This window comes from Schistocerca serialis, chromosome 9, assembly GCF_023864345.2.
Source record: "Schistocerca serialis cubense isolate TAMUIC-IGC-003099 chromosome 9, iqSchSeri2.2, whole genome shotgun sequence".
NCBI lineage: Eukaryota > Metazoa > Arthropoda > Insecta > Orthoptera > Acrididae > Schistocerca > Schistocerca serialis.
This window is the reverse complement of record NC_064646.1, coordinates 435,239,157-435,256,918: the sequence shown is the minus strand read 5'-3', so window position 1 is coordinate 435,256,918 and position 17,762 is coordinate 435,239,157. Positions and strand designations below refer to the sequence as shown.

At 38.1% G+C, this 17,762-nt stretch overlaps 1 protein-coding gene across 5 annotated transcripts in view; it reads right to left on the bottom strand.

Moving 5' to 3' along the window:
* The window catches only part of LOC126418458 (protein piccolo-like), a 344,054-nt gene that overhangs the window by 84,109 nt on the left and 242,183 nt on the right, over nucleotides 1-17,762 (bottom strand). For all 5 annotated transcript variants that reach the window (XM_050085227.1, XM_050085225.1, XM_050085226.1 and 2 more), the window contains 5 exons: nucleotides 15,113-15,277; nucleotides 8,330-8,506; nucleotides 1,425-1,570; nucleotides 1,128-1,198; nucleotides 891-1,007 (listed from right to left, as the gene is read on the bottom strand). In XM_050085227.1, the coding sequence (XP_049941184.1) occupies nucleotides 891-1,007; nucleotides 1,128-1,198; nucleotides 1,425-1,570; nucleotides 8,330-8,506; nucleotides 15,113-15,277 (676 nt within the window). The remainder of the gene's footprint in view (nucleotides 1-890; nucleotides 1,008-1,127; nucleotides 1,199-1,424; nucleotides 1,571-8,329; nucleotides 8,507-15,112; nucleotides 15,278-17,762) is intronic.

The following is a 17,762-nucleotide window of genomic DNA, read 5'->3' as shown; positions in this document are numbered from 1 at the left end:
CAAATCATGCGCACCTGTTGTGTCTTCCTCCGAACCATTATCCACCTTCCCCAACTCTCTCCCCCCCTAAAACCTCTCACCTCCTCTTCCTCGCTAGCCCACTTCAGCGCACAACTCCTTGCCATTGTTTAGCAATAGTGCTGGCACAACGTAGCTGCGCAAGTTTGTAATGTGTATTCCATTAGCTGTGGTGAAGGATTTGTTCGAAGACAATGGTCCTAAATACAGTCTCAGGTATATTTTGCACATAAGTTATAACACAGGTACATATTTTCGAAATGGGATTTTTTTAGATCCTACAAAGGTGTCATTACAGAAAGCAGCTGTAAGAAATGCAAAAGCAACAGGATACCTGCGGAAGTACCTCAGCTAATAAAGGGAAGATTCCAATATTAGTTCCACTACTGAATACCTAGTATACTTCATATGACAGGCAGAGAAATATTTGACAACCAAGTGAATCTGAGTTGTATGCCAGACAGACTTGAGACTGGTCACTTACCTTCTGCAACACTTGTTCTACTGACTGTGCAGTCTATGACTGTTGCACAGACTGACAAGGTTTCAGCCTGTCACTTGTTTCTCTCATCACATTCAAGTCACTACTTTACACACTGATTTAATTGGTCACAAATTTCCATCACATGCGGGTGATATGCTAAATATATTCCACCCGAAACTCTACTGTTGTTTATGAGAGGGTTTCATCAAGTAAGCAAGTATTCATGAAGTACTGCATCTCAAAACTGTGTTCATTAAAATGAGATAGGCAAATAAGAGACACTTAGTGGTAAATTGTGGGAGAAATCCACAAGAAAGTTAACTCAACTCCAGATTACTTCTTTGATAAGTAATACATTTCAAACTGTATGCAACAATATGCTACTTACTTTAAGTAGAAGTCTATTATTACATCATTCAGAAACTGGTCTTCACCCAAACAAGCATAATCTTCTGTATTTATTGGTATTCCTCCTTTCGCAGGTGGAGGTGGATAAATTATGATTCTATAGCAAAGAAAAAATGAAACTGTTAGTACGTGAAGACCTTCAAGAGAGATTAAAATATACAAAGCTTTAGAACTAATGTAAATATTTTAACTCGTCACAACAGGAGAAAGCACTTACGTTTGTATTTCATTCTTTATTCTTACGGAATTTGATGATCCACTGCTTGTTTTCTTTATCAGACTTTGAATCTGGAAGCAAAATACAGATCATCATATTGTTTGTGTTTTATTTGAAAACATGTACACTGTAAGATTGTTTAATAAATTTATGTCCGTTCTGTAAATGAAAGGTAAGATCACAAAAATCTGCAATACTGCTGCTTCATACATAAGCAAAAAAGTAAGAAGATTTATTTGTAAATACTATTAGAATTACTCACTACATAGCCAACACACTTCTACTGTCAACACAAACCTCTCTCGGAGAAGCACGAACTAGAAGTTCATTCGCTTCCTTGTTATCGAGCTCACTAAGAATACCTTCAAAAATGTTTTTAAGGGCCACTTTGCTCTCTTCTGATATTCTTTCCGGCAGCAACGTAATCCGTCTCTGAGTGTCATCTGCAAAAGGACAAACGATTACTTTAACATGGTAAATGTTCAGCATAACAAACAAAACACAACAAGGAAAACACATGCTTAAACTAAGAGGTGGAATACCTACTTTATAACGGCAGTCCATTGCCTTGATGGAACATAGGGCTGCATCCTAAGTAAACGACAGAAATGACAGACAGTGCATAACACCTGGATGCATGACACTCCTGCTAAAAATGGCAATATTGGGTGATATGTTCATGCGAGCTGCCTTCGAGTGACTATCTCCTGCTACGAGATGGCGACTAGAGTAGATCAGCCATTTCTAAACAACATTTCTTATAAACCATAGAATATTGTTACTTGATAGTAAGGCAACAAATTTAGCTTTATTCAGGAAACTAGGGCAATAAAGGAAAGCTGTGTAATAAATTTACAAAGAGGAATCTTCATGAAGAATTTTACAAATTATATCAACTATAATCATCATAATACACATTCTTTGAATATATGCAGATAAGCAGATTCATTAGCCAATAAGAACGAAAAATGACTGCCTAATGTCAGCTCAAAAAAATGAGTGACACCCCCATGAGGGTTCAGAGGTTTAGTGGTAGTGTCTTTGGTTAGTAATCTGAACTGTTGTGGGTGCCGCATTTGCACCCTACTACTATTTACATTTTAAGTGACTCATCTACAATCCTATCACCTGTTCTACATACTAAGTTTCATCCATACTCCTTGCACTGCATCTTAAAGTATATTTTTAAGGTTTTATCAAGTACTTGATTTTTAAGTGAATACGCACCTATCCCAGGGTATCACACACATTAAATTCATAATAAAACTCACTGAACAATCATGAAATTTGACTGATATTTGATTGTTGGGAATGTAATTCATCAGTAATCAATGCTAAGCCAAGTCTTTCAACTAATGCAAATAGTCTGCATAAACAAACACACAAAATTTTTGATAGAAAAAAGAAAAAAAGTTAAATGTTTTGCCAAATGCTTTGTCTAAAAGTAAGAAATAAAGTAGATTAGAGAGACATTTGAAGCACCTCATTAGCTGTACAAGATTTCGAACATCATTCAAAGGCATGTCAAATGTTTCACTAATGTATTTTAATTCTTTTAGACAAACCATTTCACAAAAATTTTGAACTATGGAACACACACACACACACACACACACACACACACACACGTGTATGTATGTTGCCTACTTCCATAAAAGGCTCATTTTCTGACTGTCTTTTTGTTGAGCCTACCTGCAACTCAGCTTCTCCGCTATATGGTGAGTAGCAACAACCCTTTTCACAAAATATTGGACTGATTTCATTTTCTCTTTTTTAAATTTATTTTAGTCAGAAAGCATGATCTTACTAACCCTATTTGCCTTCCTAGTGGCTTAAGTTCCCAAAATGATATAAATTTAGTACTTTATTCGAAGAAATTCTTTTCGACAGTTATATATCTCACCAATGTCTTTTCATGCACAAAATAGAAAAAGAGATGAACTTTTTGACACTTCATTTATATAGCTAGCAGCAGCTGTTCTTCAAATACTTCAATTTCCCCTCAACTCTCTAAGTATTCCTTAATTACCTCGATAACTTTCCAATAATTCGATGTTTATTTGCAAAACTAGACCTCACACTGGTGAATATGACACCCCACTTGCCCAATTTCCACACTTCATTTTGTCAAGAAAATTTGGATATAAACCCACAGTGGAATTTAGAGTGAGTCTTGTTTTCACTGCACTCAAACACTGACCAAAACAATTTGAGCATTAATCATACAACAAAATAAGTTCTCTGTGTGTGCTGTCACTTGTAAGAAACCTCATTTCAGTATTTTGAACAGTTTATAAAATATGACAATTTTTACACTCACACAATTCCCTATATGCAGGTAATGGAATTGGGTACACTGTGTGCATCCTGCCCGCCAGACATAAAAACAAGTATCTCGAGGAAGAAGGGAGATATTCTGCCCTCAACTTTATATACAATTTTGATATGTTGGATATATTTCATACACAATAATGTATTTCCTAAATAAAACTATTCTCAACATCTATGCAACGTGATTTACCTCTGCAAACTACTAAAAATGTCATTTACTTAGTTATGTGCAGCACAGTAACTATGATGAATAACAAAAAGAAATTCAGTCCTTTTTCTAGTAAAGATATCAAGCTGTACGATATGAAAGAACCAAATATTTTCATCACATAGTGTCCTTAAAATCGGATGGTAAGTATTTCACATCAGCTAGTATATCTGCTCCAGTGCTGACTGATAAAGACTCACAGCTGTCACTGTCCCTGTCACACATGCTGCAGTGACAAGATTAAAACACTTTTGAACTCAAATGTAGCCAGCTGTGGCAGAAGACCGGAACAGGCATGGTTGTCAGCAACCTATTTCACCTCCGTAACTGTATCAGTCATATTGTTTTGTCACCCAGGGCTGTCAGACGCTATCACTTCTGCAGCTTATGTAGGACATGGCCTAAGGTGAGTGGCACTTGATTTAAAAGATGAGACATACATAAAGTTTGACCAGATGGCTCAATTAGAAGAACACTGCTTGTGAAAGATAAGGTAGTTGTGCAAGTTCAATTGTTGGTTAGAATTAATGTAAGGTTAGGGTATGATGACCAGACACCAAGTCCTTGAGCTGAAGTTCTGGTGGATAACAAGACAATCTAAATCTGGAAGGCTAGACAGGGATTTCTGCTACCATTCTTCCCGATCCCTTAATCACTTCACTTGGAATAGGCTGGTCCAGAAGGAATCGTGACGCAAAAATGACCAGTTACATACTACATATTCCCAACACACCATCAGTTCGAGTAACATCCGATATAATCAGAAAAAAAAGTTTTAGTCTATAATCACAATTAATTTATTTTGCCTACTGGCTACCAGTTTCAGTACACAGCATCACCCCCAGGCCATCCTATCTCCCCAACAGTTAATCTTTGACTACACTTGCAATGTTTTATCAGTTTCTTCCTCCACTATGCCTACTACTTTGCTTCTTCCTTTTGCCTTCTTCCCTTCTCCCCTTTCCACCTTCCATGACATAACCCATATGATGATATAATAGACAAATGTATGGTATTCAGTCTAGTGTGCCCCATTGTTTACTAGGTTTTAAATGATTGGTCTAAATACTGTTTTTTAAGATGATAGGGGTATCATCATTTATAGACATACAGCACAGCCTAGCTCAGAACGTAACAATCAGATTAAGGAGGTATAATAGAATAACATTCAAAGCTGAGCACATTCGTATGGATTAGCTTGTGGTCCTATGTGGTCTGCCAATAACAAACCGCATCAATGTAGCCTTTCATAACTGTCTGTAACCTACAATAAGTGGTTATCATAGAGGCGGTTGGTCGATGAACTGCAACATGGTGGAAGGCACAATGCCAAGAGCACCAATGTACACATGAACACTGCTTGAATGAACATGGAACTGAAGATGTGGCCAAAGATAGTCAACAGTCTGTTGAGGAGCAATACACGTCACATTGCGTCACTATTCCCTCTGGATGCTCAATTTTGTTTCAATAAAAATAATTTTGGGTTTTTAATATGTAACGCTATTATTTTGATACTTACTCAATTAAAATATTAATGGTCAAATTTATTTTTAATAGTGATTCGAATCTTATACGAGGGTTATTCCAAAAGTAAGGTCCGATCGGTCGTGAAATGGAAACGACTATGAAAATCCGATAAAGCTTTGCACAGATGTGTTGGGTAGTGTCTCTAGTATAACCCCAGTTAGCATCACGTCGCTCTTCTCACTTCTGAGCTTGCAGTGAGTGCGTGAAGATGTCTAGAAAATAGTGTCTGCCGCCAAGTACGAGGGCCTGGTGAGAAATTTCGCCTGAAGCTATGCAGCCAACATTACATAACTGTCGTGCTGTTTCGTCTTCAAGACAATTCTCAGCCGCATTCTGCAGGGGCAATGAAGATGCTCCTGCATCGTTTTCAAATGGAAATGTTAGATTACCCACAATACAGTCCGCAATTGTCTCCCCCTGAGTTTCATCTCTGGTCACATGAACCGCTGTCTTTGACGACATTTTGACACAGACAACGAGGTGTAGGCCAGCGTGGAGAATTGGCGGAAAGCACTGGCGGCTGCCTTCTATGATGAGGCTATTGAAAAGTTGGTACAACGCTATGACAAAAGTCTAAGTCAGAACGGCGACTACGTAGAGAAGTAGCTGAAAGGTGTAGCTAATTGTTACAAGTAAAACATTTCTGATGTTCACTGTGGTTTCAATTTGGCAATCAATCGGACCTTACTTTTGGAATAACCCTCGTACAATGGGTAAATGTAAACATGTCTACATGGATTTTCTCTCGTGTCTTATTACAGTAGGGACTGTTTTTTTCACTTTTTTATTATATAGCTTCGTAATTTCATATTTTATGGTGTTTTTAGATATATTTTACATTGTGGCTTTTTTAAGTTGTGAAATATGGAACGCTGTACATAGGACGCACTTTTAATCACTACAAACTGTAATTTGCATCTATCTAATAGTTTTAGTATTTAACACACCTACTTGGGAAGAAAGTGTCATGACTACGTGCCAGGGATAGGGGATACTTAACAGTTTGCACTGTAACCCACACATTTGCTATCACAGAGAAAAAATATTTTGTAAATTTCTGAAGCAGCATGCAGGGACTAGATGGCAGACTGACAAGACCGCCATGCGCAGCATCAGGAGGTGAGGATCGGAAAAAGAGAGGAGCAGGGAAGGGGAAACAACAGGCAGGTGCACTTGCAAAGGGCAGCATACAATGAGGGTGATGGGACATGGAAAGGGAGAAAGTGCTATTACTGACAGCAGAAAGTGTTGGGTGGAGGTGTGGCAACAGTAGAATACCACAGGTTGATGCCAGAATGGCTCTGGGGATAGAGAATGCATTGCAAGGATAACTGCCATATGCACAGCTCAGAAAGGCTGGTCGTAGTGATGGGCAGGATCCAGATGGCTCGGGTTGTGAAGCAGCCACTGAAATCAAACATGTTATGTTCAACTGCACTTTGTGCCATAGGGTGGTCTACTTTGCTCTTGGCACAAATTTAGCAGTGGCTGCTCAGTGATTGCAGCCGAGCTGGTACCCATCAAGGTGGTTTTCAAAAGCAGCTCAGCCATAGATGGGATAGCCTGCGATAGGACTGGAATAGGAAGTGCTGGGTGGGTAGATTGGGCATGTTTTGCACCTGGGTCTTCCACAGGGATATGATCCCAACAGCAAGGGGTTGGGCCTGGAAGTGGCACAGGGATGAATTAGGATGCTGTGGTGGTTGAGTGGGTGACAGAAAACCACTTTATGAGGGGTAAGAAGGAACTTGGGTAGGATGTCCCTTGTTTCAGGGCGTGATGATAGATAATCAAAGCCCTGACAAAGGATGTGTCAATGGAACCATCACAGAGGAGAAGGTCAACACCCAAGGAGGTCAGGTGAAGCAGATGGGAGAGAAGACACTGCACCTGACAGTGACAAAGGTGGGACATGTTTGCAATGGGCTCTTAGGTGTGGTGGGAGGATTGGGCATGTGTGGAGAAATGGCATGGGAAATCTGTCTGTGGACTAGGTCCGAGAGGAGAGGGGCGGGATAGTGCCTGTCTGTGAAGGCCTCGGTGAGACTTTTAGCATACTGGGAAAGGGAGTTTTGACACTGCACATATGTCACCCCAGGTGGCCAGGATGTAAGGGAGGAATTTTTTGGTGTGTAAGGGACAGCTGCTATTGAAATGCAGGTGGTTCATAGGATAAATGTGGACGATAGTGTGGGTGGAACCAACAGAGAGGAGAAGGTCAACATCTACAGAGGTGGCTTGCTGGGCTGAGGAGGACCAGATGAAGCAGATGGGAAAGAAGATACTCATCAGGCTGCCAACCAGTCCCTACATGCCCTGCCAGACAGTTCTCCTCTCCCACCCACCCGTATCCTGTTATCCCTCCCCCTTTTATGCCTCACTCCAGAATGCTATTCACATGACACGTCGCATTCCAGTCGGAGCTGCTGCTAGTAGCTGTCGCGCACATGTGCGTGTGTTTTCTTTGTTGAAGGAGGTCAAAAACCTATGAAGTGTAACAGTTGTTTAGTTGGGCCTGTCGGCAACTAAATGGGTCATCTTTATGGTGAGTAGCAATCTACCCTCTTCCTAATGTTGTCGATATTACTGCATATCAACCAATCATGGTTTGCTAGGCAACAAAGCCAGTAATGATAAAATAAAAGCATTTCTTTCAACACAAAAGCAACTGATTGCGGTCATTTCTCATAATCTTTATTAATCAGTGTCATCATTTTCCATATCCACAATAGATAAGACCACATCCATAAAAAAGAAAACTAATTATTACATTAAGTAAGCAGTGGAAAAATGCCTAACAGTAATAAGAATAGAAATGGCAACATCTCAAAACACTTTCAGAAACTAAAAAGGCCAGAGAAGAATAAATGAGAGTTCACTTATGACAGTCATAAATTAATATGATGAATAAATGTGAATAAACCTCTGTGTGCTACTTGAACACAATCAACACACACGACATTTCCAAGTAAAATTAAGTCTGGATAATACATATGTTCAGAAGCACATAGTTAAATCTAAACATTATCTGTTTTGTTTATGTTCAAACTATTTTATGTTCAACTTCCATTTTCAATATAAAGTATTACATTTTAATAGCAACAAAATTTTCAAATCTACATATTCAAATTACCTAGACTGTTGGGATCATAATAAGGTCCACGACTAGGTTCCATACTAAGAGTCCGCCTAATACGTTCAGCAGCTAGACGGTTTGTATAGAGGAACAATACTGGCATTCCACGTCCAAAATTTATCAGAACTTTTCGTAGCTCTGACTTTTCCATGGCCACCGTAACAACAGCAGAGTCTGAAACAGAAGATGAAAAATTTTCTACTTCCACATATATTTAGTGTGCTATGGGAAAATACAGTTACTCCTCTTTCCACACTGGTATTCTGATATCATTAACACTATTATAAAATGATGTCATAATTAATGAAAATTTAGTCCCTATAAGAAAAATCAAAATGAGTGGACCCTCTTTGGTATATAAAGTGAAATTGGTTCTGAAAGGAATTTAAAATGATAGTCTAAAGCATGTCTTCCATTAGTGGCACACCTGTAGGTACATATACATACAACAGATACGACACACTGAAAAAATGGTCTGTCAATATGGCTGGTGATTAAATAATTTCTTCATACTCTGTGTTGACAGTGCGTAATAGCACCTAGACACAAAAAAGACACACATTTAGTTCCACTGCTTAAGGAACTACATGTCGTCTAGTGGGCCCCTATTCAACATTTAATCTTATTAGAGAGGAAAGTTGCTACTCACCATATAGCGGAACCGCTAAGTCACGACAGACACAACAAAAAGATTCACACAATTATAGCTTTTGGCCATTAAGGCCTTTGTCAGCAGTACACACACACACACACACACACACACACACACACACACACACACACACACACGTCTGCCGTCTCAGACAACTGAAACCATACTGCGAGCAGCAGCACCAGTGCATGATGGGAATGGCAACTGGGTGGGGGTAAGGAGGAGGCTGGGGTGGGGAGGGAGAGGTATAGTATGGTGGGGGTGGTGGACAGAGAAGTGCTGCAGGTTAGACGGAGGGCAGGAGAGAAGGTGGGGTGGGGAGGGGGTAACTGGCAGAAAGGAGAGAAATATAAAGAAATCAAAAAGAGTGGGTGTGGCGGTGAAATGATGGCTGTGTAGTGCTGGAATGAGAACAGAGAGGGGGCTGGATGGATGAGGACAGTGATTAACGAAGGTTGAGGCCAGGAGGGTTACGGGAACGTAGGTTGTACTGCAGGGGAAGTTCCCACCTGCGCAATTCAGAAAAGCTGGTGATGGTGGGAAGGATCCATATGGCAAAGGCTGTGAAGCAGTCATTGAGATGAGGGATATCATGTTTGGCAGCGTGTTGAGCAACAGGGTGGTCCACTTCTTTCTTGGCCACAGTTCGTCGGTGGCCACTCATGTGGACAGACAGCTTGTTGGTTGTCATGTCTACATAGAATGCATCAGAGTGGTTGCAGCTAAGCTTGTGAATCACATGACTGGTTTCACAGGGAGCCCTGCCTTTGATAGGATAGGTGATGCTAGTGACCGGACAGGAGTAGGTGGTGGTAGGAGGATGTGTGGGACAGTTCTTGCAGCCTGGTCTATTACAGTGGTATGAGCCATGAGTTAAGGGATTGGGAGCAGGGCTTGTGTGGGGATGGACGAGTATGTTGTGTAGGTTTGATGGACGGCAGAATACCACTGTAGGAGGGGTGGGAAGGATAGTGGGTGAGACATTTCTCATTTAAGGGCACAACAAAAGGTAACCAAACCCATGGTGGAGAATGTAATTCAGTTGCTCCAGTCCCAGATGGTACAGAGTTACGAGGGGAATGCTCCTCTGTGGCCGGACTGTGGGAGGTGGCGGGAGACTGGAAAAATACAGCACAGGAGATTTGTTTTTGTACAAGGTTGGGAGGATAAGCACGACGTACGAATGCTTCAGTGAGACCCGAGGCATATTTTGAGAGGGACTGCTCGTCACTGCAGATGCGACAACCACGAGTGGCCAGGCTGTACGGAAGGGACTTCTTGGTATCGAATAGGTGGCAGCTGTCGAAGTGGTGGTATTGCTAGTAGGTAGTACGTTTTATATGGATGGAGGTACTGATGTAACCATCCCTTAAGTGCATGTCAACATCTAGGAAGTAGGCTTGTTGGGTTGAGTAGGACCAGGTCAAGCAAATGGGGAAGAAGTTGTTGAGGTTCTGGAGGAAAGTGGATAGAATGTCCTCACCTTCAATCCAGAAAGCAAAGATGTCATCAATGAATCTGAAACAGGTGAGGGGTTTAGGATTCTGGGCTTTTAGGAATGATTCCTCCAGATGGCCCATGAATAGGTTGGCATAGGATGGTGTCATTCGGGTGCCCATAGCCGTACCAGGGATTTGTTTGTAGTTAATGCCTTCAAAGGCGAAGTAATTGTGAGTGAGGATATAGTTGTTACATTCCATCCTGGATTTTCCATTGTTCAACACTTAACCTTGTCATTTACTGTAACAGTTTTCAACAAAATAAACTCGGGAGGCAGTGGATGAGCAGTCTGTTCTGTTTGAGAATGTTGTGTGCATAGTTTGACACAATATAAATGGAACTGATGCTGCAAATGAGTGTACTTACCAGACATTTTCAATTAGTGGTTTTCATCTTCAAAGTGGGCCCCATTTGAGGATACACGGTTGGTTAGTTGGTCACATTCCACATATCATCTGAACTATTTTTTTATCGAAATGATGTAGGGTGAGTCTGTTTATAGGATATGTATCAGATTAGGTCAGTAGATTGTTACAGGCTGACCATTTACAAGTTCCTAAATGGCAACTGGGCTGAATTTAAGTGTGTGTGTGTGTGTGTGTGTGTGTGTGTGTGTGTGTGTGTGTGTGTGTCACTCACGTATGTGTGTCCATTTGTTTTTCCCTCCTATATCCAACGAAGGACTCTCTATTAAAATCATGAGAATACTCGGGCAACTTAAGAAAAGACCTGCGGAGAAATAAAATCCCACTTTCATCTACTTCAGCTCTGATAGTTTAGTGTTAAACTGCTACGGAGCATCTGGTACTACATTTGTAGCTGGCTGTCACGTTTTGGATGAGGTAGTTACCACTACGTATCATTCTACTGTGTGCAGTTTTGGATGCTCAACAACAAAACAAGCACTTTCGGTCTCTCTCTTGTACTATTTATGCATTGATTTACAAAAAGGGTAGCTATACTTATCCTGAGTTTGATATTAAATTTAGCAACTCAGAAAGTCAAGAAGAATGTGATGTCACCTCATTAGAGACTTAAAGAGACGACATTTCGTCAGTTACATAACATGTACTCACCAACAGCACGAGACCAGTACATCCATTGTGCTTCAGTGAACTCCTCCAGGATTTATGTTCACAGGATACTGTTATGAAATACATGACTACACTTCCCAGCTACATACAAACTAAAAAAATTACTCAAGTTTCAGGATATTTTAGTTAAAGTCCAGTGCACAAGTATACTCAGAATTATATTACTGGTGATCTTCAAAATTTGTAATTCATTATTTTGATCTTTAAAAGCTGTTATTATGTGTCTGTATGTAATGTCACTCATTACAGGACGATTTCATTAATAAAAAAGTATTATTTTTTGAACATAATCTAAAAAAAGTTTTGAGGTTAAGGGATTAATGAACACATTTTTCAGTCCTACTCTTGCAGCTCTACTAAAAACTGTGTGTTTTTCAGTAAAAGAAAAAAGGTCAGCATTTTATATATGTATGCATTCGTTCTTTATGCTCTCTGAAGATTTTCTTTAAATTTTTGTTGCAAGAATACTTCTGCAGTAAACTATGGCCACGGACTGTATGAAATGCATACTATTGTAAAAATAATTTACCATAGTTGATTTTTCATATTTTATTTACTGCTACTGGTTTTGATCAATGGATCATTCTTGAACCATATCAAGTTATAATCATGCTATTACCAGCACATATATTGAATGTAACTACCACTTGTGAGTGAGATGTGTGTGTGTGTGTGTGTGTGTGTGTGTGTGTGTGTGTGTGTGTGTGTGTGTGTTTCTATTTTTGAAGCAGGCCTTTTGCCTGAAATCTTAAATGTTCACTAGCCTTTTCATTGTGCTTGTGGCTCAATGCCTCTTCTATGTGATGAGTACATATAAATAAGTAATTTTTGGTTGTATTATTTTTTATGTACTTCTTGATAATTATTTTTCCAAATGTGATCTTTTGTTTCACCATATTTGTTCATGGTTGTTACATTATCAATTTATGTGTAATGTGTAAAACAATTTGTGTGTTTGTTGTTAAATTTATATCTTTGATAAAAATCCATTTATATCTTGTGTAAAATTTGGGACTGTGTTTTGTTCTGAATACTCAGTCATTGATAAAACATATACTGATAACATCAACAAAATATTTATTTCTGAGTACTGGTAATTTGTGTAAGATTTATTAGGAATATTTCCCAAATGTTTGTAGATTTCTATATCCTCAAAGATGTTCATGTAGCTTCCTTTTTAGCTCTACAAAGAATACCGAGATTAGTACTTATGCCTATTGCAGAGTGTCAATTCTCTCCAAAATGCATTACTAAATGTAGAAAGGTTGCTTTCGCTTTTGTTCATGTGTTCTTTATATCTTTTAGTAAATTTTCATCCTGTTTGTCAGGCATAGAATACACCACAGTCACTCCATTTAGTTTTGTGCCACAATTCTTATTTGTTGTACTTTTGAGCTTTGTCTGTTCTGTGTGTTATGTTCATTCCAAGTTAATTCTCTGTGCAGAAGCTAATTTAAAATCAGTATTACGAAATGTGTTACTTTTTGAGAAAAATTGCTCGTGTATAGTAGCACCATGAACTTTTCTGTTTACTTCAGTTACTGTTATTTCCACAGTTACATTTGCACATCTGTAAATTTTATTGATTGTATTAGAATTATAGCCCTTATTTCTGGCTACAGTTTAAATTGTATGCAACTGTGTCTTCATATTTTATGTATTAATGGAAACTCGAGTCACATTATGTAACATAGTGTGAAAACACAGTTTTGTGTGTTAGTTGGTGACATGTTGAGTTATATACCATGCAGCCACTTGTGGATGGTTTATGAAGTACGTCAAATTGATGGACACAATTATCAATGGCTATTTTTATGTCTAAGAAGTTCATGATCATTTATATCATATTCAACAGTAAGTTTGATGCTGTTATCATTTGTTGGTGAAATTCAATAATTTTGTCATTAGTTCGATTAAACAAAATGAGGGTATCATCTCCTGAACACTGGTAATAAGCAGGGACTCAAAAATGTAGCATTTATTTTTGGAATTTTTTTGTTTCTGAATGATTACACATGCAAATTTAAAAGGTTTTCACAATACATGACTGAAGACCAAACCTTAGTGCTTTGAAATAGACCGGGCAATTTGCAGATGTACGCTGTTAAACCATCCATACTGGCATGACATCGGAGCACTGAGTGCACTGATATGTTATGTCTACACATTTTTTATTTTGTAATACATTCTTATGCAGATTAACTTTATAAATTGGGCTTCACAAGAGATTTGCAATACCACTAATGAAAAACTGAGTACACTGTCAGTATTTATAAGCAAAAAAATAAAGCAATTTCCAACTATCTCTGATAAAATAGATATCTCAATACAACAGTATTTACTAGGTAATTTTGTATGTCTGCATCTTGAAGCAGAATTCACATCTGTATTTGCATTTATTGCAAAATGTGAAATTCTCATGACCCCAGTAACAAGTGTTAATCAGTCTACTAATTCGTTCACTGAAAAACGTATTTTCTAAGTGGCCTAGAAAAATATTTGCAAGGGCTCTTGCAAGGCAGCTTCCCATAGCCAATCCAACATTCTGTTTGTATACCTCTCCTTGCAAAGTCAAGTAATTGTCTGGTAGCACTATTTCTTTCAAACTGATCAGTACATGTATTTCAGGTTGGTTAATCTTGTCAAGTTTTAGTAGGTTATTTCTTATGATGTTTATGGTTCCCACAGCTGGCACATTCGTGTACTGATGATATCTAATGACATGAATTTTCCATTTACTGGTATACTTGTATCTTCTGATTAATTTGGTCTGTGGTATTACAATGTAAGTAAAAATTATAATTAAACGAAAGATTAAACATTTATTTGTACATATTTAGATATATGTGCTCATAATAGCTTGATTGGCAAAAGGTACCACTAGAGAATGAGCTACTGGCACAAACCAGTGGAAGCAAATAAAATATTAAAAAAAATGCACCTCTAACAGATTATTATTAGAATAGCATGCATTTCATATCGTTTGTGATGGTTGTAGAACAGAGTCCACAAGAAATACTGGCACAAAATTAACCAATTTTGGTAAATTATTAAAAAAGCCTAAGCATCTAAAAAGATTAAATGAGAAGCTAATTTCCAAAAAGTCAAGGCAGCATCATTACCTTGCTCCCAAAACCCCCAGACCTTGTAATAAGGAATATACTGAAAGGAATGTCATTCTCACATTCTCAGGATATTATTAAAATTAAACCTATTGTTTATAGTAGAGTTTAACATCTCATGACTATTTCAAATTTTACAGATCTCCTTTCAGCAATACACATGACAGACAGACTGTGACACTTCTCATAAAGTGTTTAACACATCTAATGAACACTGAAGTTACAAAAGTTAAGTGAAATGGGAATGCTGACTAGTTCTTCCCTTTCCTGCAGTTCAAAAGAAATAATTAACTGCTAAGTAATTCAGCATAATCGCATGTAAAATTCATTACATTTTCTGCCAACACACTCACACCAAAACTTTAAAACTAATACAAAGAACAAAGCAACAAGAATAAAATGACACTCATACCATCAGTTAACGCTGGCACCTGAATCCTTATACCAGCTGATGACAACAGGACTCTGTCTTTAGGCACAACTTTGTAGTTCCCAATCCGAACTGTGCGGCAATCTAGGAGGGTGTATGTGCCAACCATGCTACCATCCACAATACTCTGCATTTCACGCCCTCCACCTGATGAATACTTCACATTATTATTACTGTTCCACAACAAATACACAACAATATAAGTGACAAAAAAAAAATAATGTAAAAGTATAATTCCTGGTTTTATCTCTGGAATTGAGATTACTACGGCACCTCTAACTGCACGACCATTCCACACGGCAGTTCTCCCTGGTCTCTGACTCATCCATACAGACCATCTAGATCTACCACTGACAAGCCACTTAAATGAACAAGTAGTGATACCTCCTATACTACCTGAAGAGATGACTGTACTTGAGCTAACTTTGTCATCTTTAGTACACAACTCTCAGTACCCCTCACAACACACCCATTCACAGCAGCTTTCAATCACTTGATAGGTAGTTTCTGGCTGCTTTTGGAATCTCAACTAACTTATCCTGTGACTGAAAACAGCAATTACAATGGGGCTGATTTGTAACTAGTGCAGTGTCCCATAAGACCATACACAAAAAACTTTAAGTAAGCTTCCAGATTCTCTAAATTTCTGAGTCTAGTTCTATTCAAGAACTGAAGAAATTAACACCCAAAAAGAGACTTCTATTACAAAAGCAGAAAAACCTTGAATAAAAGTCACTGATTCCCTAAAGGTTTCTGAGGTTACAGTGACTAACAATCTCTAACATAGCTTTAACTTACGATAAATGCAGACAATTTAAACTCCTTTTGAAAGGGATAACTAAATGTAACACAATATGTTAGTTATAACATTTACAATAGTGACTGTAACTCATGTTAATTTATTATGAACTATTGTTATGCACAATACTCTTAACTTTTGAAAATTCTCAAAAACAAACTTTTGAAAATTCTCAAAAACAAACTTTTGAAAATTCTCAAAAACAAACTTTTGAAAATTCTCAAAAACAAACTTTCTTTTGTGTAAATACAAAATGAAATATGGGGATGGTAGTTTCTGAGTGAGGATTCTATCATAAAGTTTCCAAGTTTACAACTGATGGTGTTGTACAAATCTTTGCATGGCACTCTCAAATGTTTGCAAATTTACAATATATCACAATACATCCAAGTCATTATACAATTACTAAAAGATTATTTGAAAACAACACAAACATTAAAATATTCCCTTACAGGAATGAATGATAAATATTCTACAGTTCTGAAAAATGTGAACAAATGGTTGGAAAGCAATCAAATACTAAAGAAATTACACACCTATTTAACAACACAGGAAGATTTCTGGAATGTCTGATCACACTTTGCACAGGAACTAAGTGTAAATTTTGCAGCCTAGCAGACACAGTACTTATATTAACACAGTTTTGTTTGTGACATTGGGCTCATTCTGCATAATAAAATTCGTGGTGACATGATATGTGGAATAGTATTGTCTATACAACTTTTCAGTCTTGTTTAAGGTGTTTCTTTAAAACAGATAAACTGGAATTTCATATTATTTTAAAATTGGAAGTACAATTTATTGTAACTTGAACACTATTGACTAAGTTTTGCTACACTTTCACTTTCACATACTACGACATCTAAGGAAATGTCTGGCTGTCAACCATTGAGTGCATGAAGACATTATTGGCAGCTGTGGATGTGTATACTGCACACCTTCCAAAATTGCACCTCCGACGACTGCAATGTAACTGAAGATATTTGTTGACAAAAGTTTCCTAATGCTATTGGCAAGGGATTTCAGATCGATTCCTTATTTTCCGGAAGGCTTTTTACACTGTACCACACAAGCGGCTCTTATTGAAATTGCGTGCTTATGGAATATCGTCTCAGTTATGTGAATGGATTTGTGATTTCCTGTCCGAGAGGTCACAGTTTGTAGTAACCGACGGAAATCCATCGTGTAAACTGGCGTTCCCAAAGGTAGTATTATATGCCCTTTGCTGTTCCTTAGCTATATAAATGATTTGGGAGACAATCTGAGCAGCCATCTTCCATTGTTTGCAGATGACGCTGTCGTTTATCGACTAATAAAGTCATCAGAAGATCAAAACAAACTGCAAAACGATTTAGAAAAAATATCTGAACGGCGCGAAAAGTGGCAGTTAACCCTGAATAACGAAAATTGTGAGGTCATCCACATGAGTGCTAAAAGGAACTCATTAAACTTCGGTTACACGATAAATCTGTCTAATCTAAAAGCTGTAAATTGAACTAAATACCTAGGTATTACAATTACGAACAACTTAAATTGGAAGGAACACGTAGAAAGTGTTGTGGGAAAGGCTAACCAAAGACTGCGTTTTATTGGCAGGACACTCAGAAAATGTGGCAGACCTACTAAGGAGACTGCCTACACTACGCTTGTCCGTCCTCTTTTAGAATACTGCTGCGCGGTGTGGAGTCCTTACCAGATGGGACTGACGGAGTATATCAAAAAAGTTCAAAGAAAGGCAGCACATTTTGTATTATCATGAAATATGGGAGAAAGTGTCACAGAAATGATGCAGAATTTGGGCTGGAAATGATTAAAAGAAAGATGTTTTTCGTT